Source organism: Vombatus ursinus, unplaced genomic scaffold (assembly GCF_900497805.2).
Source record: "Vombatus ursinus unplaced genomic scaffold, bare-nosed wombat genome assembly UNPS02003757.1, whole genome shotgun sequence".
NCBI classification, from domain to species: domain Eukaryota; kingdom Metazoa; phylum Chordata; class Mammalia; order Diprotodontia; family Vombatidae; genus Vombatus; species Vombatus ursinus.
In genome coordinates this window covers 9,081-21,075 of record NW_020943535.1, presented here as the reverse complement: position 1 = coordinate 21,075, position 11,995 = coordinate 9,081, and the positions used below count along the sequence as shown (strand labels likewise).

Genomic DNA, 11,995 nt, shown 5'->3' with positions numbered 1-11,995 from the left:
GTTGGGCTGAGGAGCATATATTAAGTTTACGCTTATGCGCTCTCGGCGGGGAGGGTCCTTTAAGAAATAAAAATCCATCTTAATATCCGCAGACGAGAGAGATAATTTTTTTCTTCCTCTTCACGCTGTTCTTTCTCAAGACTCCCTTCGAGCGAAGCGAATAAATAATAATCACCATCTTAGATAATACTTCCTGAACCAGAGCTAGAGAGCCACCAACTCAGGAGGCGAAACTTGGCCCTCGCCTGGGCCCTGGAACTTCTGGCGAATTTCTAGGAATCCTGGGAGGGGACACTCCCACAGCTCACCCCCATAGGCACCCCTTCCCTGGCCCCGCAGGAAGGACCAGCGAGATGGGGAGCCCCAAGGCCAGAAACCAAGCGAGTCGTTTGAGCATTTCGGTCCATCTGGGAAAATTTCATTCTAGCTGCAGTCAGGGATTGGGGCCCTCTGCCAGAAAAAGCCCACAGGGTCTGCACTTCTGAAGAACTGGAGGCTGTCCATCTTCTGCCCAGTTCTCAACCCAACATCACAGCCAAACGAACTAGCAAAAGGACTGAGAGAACTAGCAGAGTCAGCGAGCAAAACTCCCAGGCCAGGAGAGCCCCTCGCTTCCCCCCAGGCTGAGGCGGGCCTCTGTTCACTTTCTAGAATTCCTCCCTGCCCCCACTACCTTCCCAGGGATCCATCCAAATGCCAGGGGGTGATCCCCCAATCCCAGAAAGGGAAGCGGGATTCCTGGGCAGCAAGAGGAGACAGACAGACTGACAAGTTTAGCCCGTGAAAGGAAAGACTTTCATTTTCCTTTCCAGCTTCCATTTGATTTCTGAGGAGTTTCAAAATAGATCCCTTTGTAATATGGTGGCAAAAATAAGTGTATATACATCACATGAAATATATATATATATATGTTTTAGTATACGTTTACACACATATACACGAAGAGGATCTACAAGATGTAAACAGTGCAATATATATACATATATACACACATACACTATATATACAGATGTGTATACATAAATCAACATATGTGTATTTGCATTATATGTGGGTGCTGAGGAGAAATCTAGTTTTATATCTTTTCTCTTCCTCACTAGGAAGTATGTAGAATGTAAAAAAAAAAATAGAATAACTAATGGAGCTTCCTTCCTGGTTTTGTCTCTTTATCTCTCTGGGAAAAGGGGGTTCATCTGCCCCATTTTCCCTGCCAACTCTACTCTTTAACAGGAATCCATGTCTTTGAGGCCTCAGAAATGACTAGGCTGAACTGGGGGAGCTGGAGACAGTGACTTGAAGAGGAGTCTTTGCAAAGTTTTTGTATCTCTCATTGCCTCTTTCCCCACACACTACCCAATATCTTGCCAAATAGATATGCTAATAGATGAAGAGGCAAAGCCCAACCATTTACTGCCTAGACATTTCTTTTAGGAAAGTGGGTCAGATGGACTCACAGCCTCAAACAGACAGAAGACACAGCCAATTTCCAGGAAACATTGGCCCTTACTGTCCAGTAGGATTGGGGAAGGTCGTTGTTACTTCTACTTGGACTTGATGGCTTCCTTCGAATGCAACATACCCCAAATCAACCCACATTCTTTGATTCAGAGATCAAACAGAGGCGGGGAGGGGGGGATTAGTTTGGCTAGAATCCAGAGCTCTCATCTCTTCTTTCCCCAAAGTCACTCCCAACTTTCTAAAGGATCCTTCTTAGTATAATTATATTTATATCCTTAGTTCTCTTCAAACAGATTCTTTCCTAGGGACATAGGTTGGGACTTTGAGAGAGAGAGAGAATAACCATCCAGGAGAAACTCTACTCCTAATTTCCCTATCTGATTCTCCCCCTTTGACCCCCCCATCTAAGCTGGACTGGGCACCAGCCTCCAATTTCATACAAATTCAGCAAGAGCTTCTTTGTCTAGTTAGATCATATTGGGGACTGGAGACAATAGCTGGGGGGCATTCATCTCCCTCAACAACTAGGATTGGGTAAGCCTGGGAAGGCACTGGTATAAAAGAGGGGTTCCCCAAGACCTGTATCTACTGTCCTGAGCTTCTCCCCCGTTTATGCCTTGCCCTCCTCAGCTTCCACCAGCTTGAGCCCTGGTGGGGTGGTGATAGCTGGGTGAACCCCTAGGGAAGGTAGGGGGCGGGAGTGGGGGTGGGGGCCCTCGACGAAAACCGACTGATGTAACTCAGGCAGTTTCTTGTTGCCGAGTTCAAAACTCAATCCCAACAACATGAAACTACCTAAGCCACAGATCAGCTGAGCGAGCAGGGCGGGAGACTCGGCTCTCCGGAGGAGAAGAAGGGAAGGGGGAAAAAAGGAAGAAATTCGCCCCTCGTCCCCCCTTTCCACCCCCCATAACTTCCCTATCCTTATCCTTTTGTGGAGAAAAAAGACTACCTTGGGAGGTGCCCAAGCATCCTGACATAAGATAACACTCCTGATATAAGAAAATCTCCCAGAGAAAATAATGGGGAGAAGATACCTTCCTTTCTACCCCAGCGCCCTCCCCGCCCCCCACCCTCCCACCTACACACACTGCAGTGGAGAGATTGCTCTGTCTGTCTCTAGTCATCTATGAGGAGAGGTGGACAGTTGTCTTCCCTTCATGAACAGAGCTCCGTTCCTAGAGTTATCTTTCTGTCTAGTCGTCTGTCTGTCTGATCTTCTGTTTGTCTGATCTTCCATCTGTCTGTCTGCCTAACTGAATCCCTTCCCCCACCCACACTTCCCTCTCTACCTTTGGCTTCTTTCTTCCTCTATCTTTTTTCCTTCAGGGCACACACACTGATTTGCCCTCATTTTGCTTTTCAACTGCAGGCGCGTGGACTGGAGACCAAAGCGCTTAGGGCCGCTCCAAGCCGCTAGCCACTCGGTTTCCAAACCACAGCGGCCACCGGAGTGAGGACAGAGGGAAAGGGAAAACGTCAGGAAACACCAAGTCAACCAAAAGACACCCAAACACTAAATCTTAAACCCCAGTGCCACATTCCCTACTCCTTCAGTCCATCCCCAACAGGCGCTCAGACCCAGCAACACCTAGACAGAGAATAGCAAGACCGAGGAAACCCCTCGTGCCCTCGAGAAACCCGAACAATCTGCTCCCAAAGCTGTCCAGTCCTTGCCTCCTAACTCCCCATCCACTGCTGTTTCCGACAAGAGGAGGAAAGGTGCAAAACTGAGCTGCTCACCGTCTTTCCCCTTCGCTGGTAGAAGCGGATAGAAAAGTCCCCCGATGGCGCCCTTACTCGGCTCAATCGAGACACCTTAGCCTCTTCCCTTCCCACCTTGCTCCTTCACCTGGGGAGCTCGACGAGTCCCCCACTTAGCTTCGAAAAGGAGAGAAAGAAATCTCTTCTCTTACCTTGGTGCCTGCTGCTAGTGGTGTCGAGGTGGAGGAAGGGGAGGGGGGGCTGAGTTCCTCGCCCCCCTCCTCAGGCAGTTAAGTTTATTCCTCTCCTTAGGTGGGTGGGTGCGGGGGGTGCCTCTCCAGGTCCCCCCCTCAGGAGCATTGGGGAACAGCTCCCAGCCCAACACCCCAGGCAAGCAGATCCGTCTGCCTCTCAAGATTGCAGCTTCGTCTCTGCCTCTCTTTCCCTCCTCCAGTCACCTTTAAATGCATCTTTTACTGCGGCACCACATTATATTTGCAGATCATAAAATCCACCTCTCGCGCGTACCAAGACCGTCCTGACATTACTGTTTTATGACCTTGACTTATTGTGGTCACCTGGATAATATTTAAATCAGCGTTATGGCCTCTCACTTATATTAAACCCGCCAAGAGACGTTCTAGAAAGCCTTTAAAAGATGAGTCGAACACACAAAACACAAACACACACTCACACACACACACACAAGCTCCCTGGGAGGAGGAAAATGGAGCTGAAAATCACTTTTAAAAAATATACCCATTTGAGGAGTAAGATTCTGGAAATTTATTAGGATTTTTTTTCTCCATTAAGGAAGCTACATGCAAAAGATACAACATACAGAATATCTTTAAATAACACCACGACCAGAGCTGGACTTGTTCAGTCTTGGGGGGAGGGAGGGACAGTCATTCTGTCTATGCCCTTTCCTTTTCTTCAGAATTGTTCCTCTGGAGAGACTCTCTGAGATGTCATTTCTCAGGGTAGGGATGGAGGTGGGGGTGTCGGGCTGGGGGGAAGTGGGAGACAAAAGCTGTACAAGTACAAGACACGGAGCAGATTTCTCAGCTTGACTTAGCGCTACACTTATGGGGTGGGGTAGGAATGGGGTGGGGGCGTCGGAAGCGCTGGCTGGCTACAGCAAACACACAACACTAGCCAAACTTTCCAAAACGTCTATTACCCTAAATATACAATGCAGAGGAAGGAGCGATTCTTATCGTGCTGCTGGGGATACCTTACTTTTTATGTGTGGGTGGGGGCGGGTGGGGGTTTTTCTCTCTCTTTCTTTGAACGATCTGGATGGATTTAGCCTTAATTCTACATGGATAACAAGGATGTTGAGTGAGTATATGCACACACATATATAGTCATAGGTATAGATATATAGATCTTCTTTTGCTTATATTGAGGCTTCTTCGCTGCACCAACAAGAAGTCCCTCCGAAGGAGAGTCTGAGATCTTTTTTTTTTTCTTTTTTTTGCATACACAGTGCATTTATACTCGGGGAAAAAAACTCAGCCCGCACAAAGGGGGAGGAGGGGGCGGGGACAGAGAGGGGGGCGGGAGGGGGCGGGGTGCCTGCGCGCTCAGGTGAAATTAAAATTGGAGGTCAGTTCGCGAATTCGATTCTCTCGGTTCATTTTCTTGAGTTTCATTCTGCGATTTTGAAACCAGATTTTGACTTGTCTGTCTGTAAGGTTAATCGTCTTGCTAATCTCCAGGCGGCGCTCTCGGGTCAAATACATATTGAACAGAAACTCTTTCTCCAGTTCCAACGTCTGGTGTTTAGTATAGGGGCACCTCTTCTTCCTTCCGCTCTTTGCTGTCAGCCAATTTCCTGTCGTGTTTTCTGCCTTTATATCCTCTGTTAAAAATAACATTATTGATATAAGTATCCCACTAAGACTCAAAACATCGCAGCTCACTATAGACTTACATGGACTGCGGTGGGGAATAGGAACTAAGAGGGGAGAGGAGCTGCTCCCCAACCCCCTCCCCCTCCCAGAGATAGGGTGTCCGTGGCTATGACTTTAGGACTGAACAGTATCCTTAGGGCTTAGTCCTTTTACGGGAGAGGGCAAGGGGGAAGGGGACGATTTCGAGTTTCCGGTGGGTTAATTCGTTCTTATTTTTTAAGGCACTAAATCCATGAAGAACTAAAAGAACCCAAGATATCTAGATTCCTCTTAGGTATTCTCTTCTAAGACTGGTACCTACGGGTCACCCCTAGCCGTCTCACCTTCCCTTGGCCCTATTTCACTTCGGGAAAATCACTGAAAAAAAGTCTTGTCCTTGTTTGAGCTGAGGGAGTCTGGTTTGCCCCAATCCAAGAGACAACTGCAATGAGTCGTTGGCCTCCAGTGGCCTTTTCATACTCTAACAAGGGAACTTGCCCGAGTCCTTTCGAGTTTGTCACCTCCAGATCACTTTCCTCTACTAATCCTCCATTCCCCTCCCTTTACCCTCCACCCCCAAAAAGCAGCGTCAGACAGGACCCTTTCTCCAACAACGCTTTCTTAACTCCCCTCCAGCTCCCTCCACAAAGGTGTGTTGGAGGAAAAAGGGGGGATGAGTCCCACATATTAACACATAAGCATCCAAGAGACATTCACTTAGGAAACTTCCTTGACGGAGAGGAGGTGAGGAGGAGGAAAAGGAAGATTTGGCCAAGTAACAAGTTCAACCTTATGGTCCCAGAAACTATATATGTATACACACACAATACACATTTTAAAATGTGTGTATATGTATAACATGTAAATATTTATGCAATACAAATATTTATATACATAAATATTTTACATATATAACACACATAACGTTGATGTGTATACAACATACATACATTAAGTTATATACATGTATATATTATGTACTTTGATTAGATTAAATGTATATGCTCATGTTTGATATATTTCAAAATACACTGTACATATTGTGTATTTAGATTAGATTAAAAAGCATATACATATACATGTGTGGTTCTATGGCAGGGCTCTATATCTTATATGAGCTTTATCTGATTCAGTGAAGACCTGCAGCTTAGAGAACCCCATACCTTAGCCATATGAATCTTAAAATAGATCATTACCAGTCCACTACATCTGAATTTGCCGAGCTTCCTCGCCGACCAAACCCTCAAATCCTTCTCTCCTGCATGTATGTGTGCACATATAAAATTTACGAGTATATGAATATATGCATACATATGTATATATGTGCATGTACACACACATGCACACAGATCTCTTTCCTTAACATATTGCCTAATAAAAAAGGAGAGAAGGCTTTGGAGATTTGGTTGTGGATAAACTTAGCTATTCAGCTTGGATATTGGCAAATTCAGAAGTAGTTTTCTGGAAAGGATACATATTGCTAAAGTATCTGCTTCGCTAAGTTGCATGTCCTCGGCCCCCTCATTGCACCAAGTAAAGCTCCTATCAGCTCTGCCATTGTTTGAGGAAATTGAAGAGAATGACTAGGCTTAAGGAAAAAAAAATGCAAACTTGAGTATTCAGGGGAAGGAGCCGAATACCAAAAAACGTCCACCGCTTGTTCTTCGACACCTTGACCTGTTTTATCAAAGAGAGGGCCGCAAGCCCAACCAATATCCTGGCTATTTTAATTTTTATATTGGAGGGTTTTTTTGGGGGGGTGATTAAAACAAAAGAATGGCCTTCTTTACCCCTTACCACAGCCCAGGTAGAGGAAGTTGGAATAGAAGAAATGTATGTATACGAAAAAAACAACTGGTTGAGTGAGATATACCCACATAATCCTGGGCTAATAAGTAGAGGGGAGCCTTTGGGGTGGGTGAAGAAGGAGGAGAGGAGAGGGGTATTAGTTTTGTTTTTTGTTTTTGTTTTGTTTTTTGTTAACCTTGACTTTGCGTTGTGTAAGATTTCGATGCAGCTTCCAAGAAAGTGCATCTTCCAGCGTGTCCGGGTGCATGTGTGTATCTGTGAACTGTATTTAACATGCACGAAAATATTACATAGAGTCCCCAAACCTATATATGTGCGTGAATAAACCAAACACGCACACATCCTTCACAGCCTCTCTCCCTTTGGGGATAAGGGATGGAGCCCTAGAGGGCTGGGCTTTGTAAAGGCCAATTCACCAAGGTGATTTTAGGATGCCTTTGCATAGCGGGGCGGGAAGGTTGAAAGTCTCTTACCACAACCCTCCATATGTGTGAGTGAATGTGTGTGTGTGTGTGTGTGTGTGTGTAACACACACGGGTCTCCAGACATATATGTATAGTTTTCATTCATATATAAAGCAACATAACCACAATGACTCCTGAGCACTCAATATTTCATCAGCCTTTATACCCAAATGAGTACCCCTTATATACAGCCTAGAGCTCACCAGCGGCGTGGGGAGCGGGTTTATTCCTCCCTGTTGTACTACTCCGATGCATTTCTTTCCAACTTTTCTGAGAAATTCATTTCCCCTACTCATCTAGTCCCCCTCCCCCTTCATTCCAGCTCCATTTCCTCCGAATCCTTTCTAGGGAGCCTGAGAATGATCATGATCATAGAGATACAGATTCCTTCAACACAACTGAATCTTGAACCCTGCGCTCCAGCTGAACGAAGCTTCTGTCCCTCCAACCAAAATCACAATCATACCCAGTCAAAGCCACATTCACCCCGGACTGAAAGGAAAGTGCTCTTGACAAACCACACGCCCACATAGCTCTCAAGCCCTCACTTGCAATTTACTCTAGAAGCCAAAATTTAAAAAGAAAGAAAGAAAGAAAAAGAAATAAGAAAGAAAGAGAAAATCTCAAATCCCAAACCGAAAGATGACTAAGCCCAATCCCCAGTCCCAAATCCCAGCAGTCAGGGTCTGAGAGCACCTTCAGCCTCTAGTAGCCTCTCTCCCCTCAGCCTCGCAGCCCAGAAAGCCAGAACAAAAACCGGTCAGAAATATGCACAAAATATTCTAACGAAAACAACCACGGAAACAACTTTCAACCGGGAGGACGCAACCAACTGGATTCTCACTCCTTCTCTTAAGCGCACTGCCGGGCCGCTCATTGACTGCAGATCGCCATTTTAAGCTGTTTTCAAGCCTCTGATCTCAGGCAAATAAATAAATAAATAAATAAGCAAAAATAATAAGCCTCCAAATCGGCATCCCCGAAGAGGCGGAAACGCAAACACTGGGAAGCTAACAGAAAGCCCCCAATAGAAAAGAGCACCCCACCCCCAACCATTCTGCGGGCAGACGCCCAACCCTGCGCCTTCCAGCCTAGTCCGTTCCGGTTCCGCAATGTCCTATCCATATTAATAATAACGAGAAGCCACATAGTCTACTTCAAATACTAATCTAATAGTATTGGTGTTATCATTAATTTCGGGGGGGGGCAGGAATCCGCTTCCTGCCCCAGAGTTTCTGATCCACTCCTCACTTCTCTCCCCTCCCCCCTCCCAAGGTTACGAAGACCAAGTTCCCACCGGTCCCAGCCGGGACCCCTTTCCCTCTAGCCGGGCTTACCTTTCGCTTCGTTATCCGAATTATCCGTACTGGTGTCTGTAGTCTTACTCAGCTCCTTCTCGCTTTCCGAAGGGCTGGTTTTGGGTCCCACCAGGCTCTTCTCCGTTTTGATTTCGTTGGGGCTCGGGGTCTGGCTGTCCGACTTGGGAGTCTCCGGGAAACTCACTTTCCCCCCAAGCTGAGGCGATTCCAGATGTTCACTCCGGGGATGGAGGCTAGCCCGGGGTTCGAAACTCGCCTCGAACTCGGTCGCCCCAGAGCAGTGGGGCGGTTTCTCCAGGGTGGGGTAGCTCTGGCTGGCTCTATAATAGCTGGGGACAGGGACTTCGTGCTCCCCGAGGCAGGACTCGGGCAAGGGGTTAGGGTAGAGGGCTGTCTCAGGACCACTTTTTGCCCTTTTCTCGGCGCTATACATGCAACACACATTCTCCTCCTTGACACTAGTTGGGTAGGAGCAGGACGACAGCTGTCTGCCAACAGGTTGTTCTATACGGTACGCGGTTTTGGGATCGCACCACGAGTCCAGCTGCGAAAGGTAAGACGGGTAGGTGTTGAGAGAGAGACTGGGGCTGCCGCCCTCGTCTCTCTTGGAGAGAGAGGGCACAATCCCACAGTTCCTCATCACCCCACAGTTGAAGTCACTCCCGGATTGCATGTACATCCCTGGGTTGGACGTATAGGTCTCCGCTCTGCAAGACGCAGCCAGGGGCTCCAAATACGAGTTAGGAGTTACATGGCGAGGGCATGTCATTTTCAGAGAGAGGGGTTTTTAAGGAGCAATACTACAGCCGAGGAGCTGACATCTTTTTTTTTTCCCCATCCGGGGGTGGGGGGTGGAGGGGGAGTGAAGGGAGCGACGAGGGAGGGAGGGGGGAGGGCCTCGGAGAAAATATCAGCTCCATAATTATCCAAGCACCCGGTCCTCACCATGTGACCGCTAGACCAATGGGATTTGAAAATGGCCTTGACGATTCAGACGGCCGTGACGTCAGCGGGGTCAAGTTGTAGGCAGAGAGAGCGCGCATCGTGGAGTAACAGCGCCACCTAGCAGTCGACGCTGGGTAAGGACGTCAGAGACCTTCACGTTGAACAAAGGAAGAGAGACCTGAGGACTGGTGGACCAACGGGCGGGGGCGGGGATGGGGGGGGCGGTGAGGGAGGGGAGAAGGTGAAGGAGATAGGGTTGAAGGGGTTGTGGGGTAGAGGGAAGAGTGGGTTTATTTACCAATAGCTAAACTGTATTTGCTGGGTAGAGGGGAGTAAGTGAGTGAGACAGAGAAAAACAACTGGAAATAAAAACAAAGTCAAATTCAAATTAAAAGGTCAAGATATGCTTCAGGTACTTATTTCTTTCCCCTTCTTGCTTTTCTTTCCTCCCCCAACCCCATTCTTTCTCTCAATATCTGCGTGCATGGGGGTGGGTGTCTGAAGAGCTTTGAGTCATGGGTGACCCTAAGAAGGGGGGAAATCCAAGAGGGACTTAAAATTGAACTAAACTTTTTCCCTTCCTTTCTCTTCTCTTCCAGATCTCTTCGGGTGGTCATTTGTGATTGAGACGGGCTAGAGGAGCCCGTCAGGGTGAACAGTTGAGGGTCAGGTTCCTGCTGGGGTTTTTTGGTGGAAAGAAATCCCATTTTTGGGGAAAAAGAGAGTCACGGTAACTTGGTGGCCCCTCCCGAAGGGGTTTCTGATAGGATATCAGGCACTCCCAGAACAAGAAAGTATTCTCTCCCTCTCCCCACCACTCCTGTTTGTACCCCCTTCCCCCTTTATTATTGCTTTTTTTTTTCCACTTCTGTACCCCAGCCCGTTTGTAAATGTCATTCTCTGGGAGGCTCGCCTTATACCGGGTTCGTCTCCACTTGGAAGGGAGCAGGGAAACCGAACTCTCTATGCGATTCGTGAACTTGCTCTCCCTTCCCACTCCCCAAATGGGGAGACATATACCTGGAAAGACAAAGAATGGGAAAAATCAGGAAAATAGTTTCGTTTCTGAGGAAGCAGCGGCCGAAGGCAAAAACCCAGGAGACAAGTCGAAGAAACAGAACCTAGCCCAGGATAGTCTAATGTACGAATTCAAATGAGGGCAGGGGGAGATTCTTAAGGGGGTAGGTGTATGTGTGTGTGTGTGGGGGGGGATAAGTAGTGTATAATAAATGGAAACAGGAGCTATACAAGTTGGAAGTAATTATTTTCCCATTTCCCGCTCGCCTTTCTCCCAAAGCGAACCACATTCTCTCTCTGCTTCTTTCCCCCTCCTCCTATTAGAAATGAGACCGAAGAATAACTGGTCATTCCGGTAGCCCCACATTTTTTCCCTGGCTGTCTGACCCTTTTCCTGGGTTCCCCCTTCTCCAGGGGTTCTCTGGCGTCCCAAACCCGCTGGCCTGGGGCAGAAGAAAGGAATAGGACTGACCACCATCCGCTGGGGTTTGAAGGAGCAAGCCGGGGTGCCTCCGGGAGAAGACAGCCCGGCCCTGTTCAGCAACAGTAGTGCCAGATCCTGGGGCCAACGAAGAAAACGTGAGGGGTATTGGGGGTTGTGAGAGTAAATTGAATTTTCCATCCTCCAGGTCAGAAAGAAACAAGATTTGGAAAGCTCTGTGGTAGAAGGCTCTGACCCAGTGAACCAGGAGGAGGGTGACTCAGGTCGCCCGCCCCCAATTCCCAGAGGTGGAATTGGTTTGGAAGTGGTTTGGGCCAAGAGTTTTCTGCAGGCGTCTCTGTACTTGCTTGGCCGGGAAATAGCTCTGTGGCCAGCCGAGCTATGTCGGGCCGTTTTCTTGGACAAGGTTAAAGGCTTTAGGCAGCAGAAGAAGCTCAGCCGGCTTCAAGCAAAGAACCATTTGTCCCCCCACCCCAAGCCTTACCCACCTCCTCCCCCTTCGAAAGCGACCCGACGCTTTACGGCCAGTGTGTTTGTATTATCTGCATAGTCCTTTCCCACCAGTTTGATCGAAACCGTTCGCTTTTACGAGGACCCAACGAAAATTCCCCCGTCATATTTATCAGCCGAGGATAAAAATTTAGTATGGGAACTGATATTTCCTCATTTATAGGGCGATGAAATTAAAGACCAAAGCAATTGAGAATTATATGGCTTTGGGGGGGTCTCCCTCCCCCTCTTTGGCTGAGCTCTTATTTTCCTTCCTTCCGGGCCCTCTCCCCTGTTTTTATCATCCATGGCCCCCAAACTCGCCTAGGAATTTTTGCCTGACCCCCTCCATCCCAACTCCCCAGCCCCACTATCCTTGCGGGCTTGTCTGAGGATTGGGGGTTCTCTCATCGGTTCCCTGGGCCTCCGAGCTGGAGGGAAACTGAGCCC

The 11,995-nt window shown here is 47.9% G+C and overlaps 1 protein-coding gene across 1 annotated transcript; it reads right to left on the bottom strand.

The window, feature by feature from the left end:
- Window positions 1–4,751: 4,751 nt before the first annotated feature.
- Window positions 4,752–9,421, bottom strand: HOXC10 (homeobox C10). Its single transcript, XM_027875359.1, has 2 exons — window positions 8,671–9,421; window positions 4,752–5,029 (listed from the first exon to the last, which is right to left on the bottom strand). The coding sequence occupies exons 1-2, from the start codon at window positions 9,419–9,421 to the stop codon at window positions 4,752–4,754; spliced, it is 1,029 nt and encodes a 342-aa protein (XP_027731160.1).
- Window positions 9,422–11,995: the final 2,574 nt, after the last annotated feature.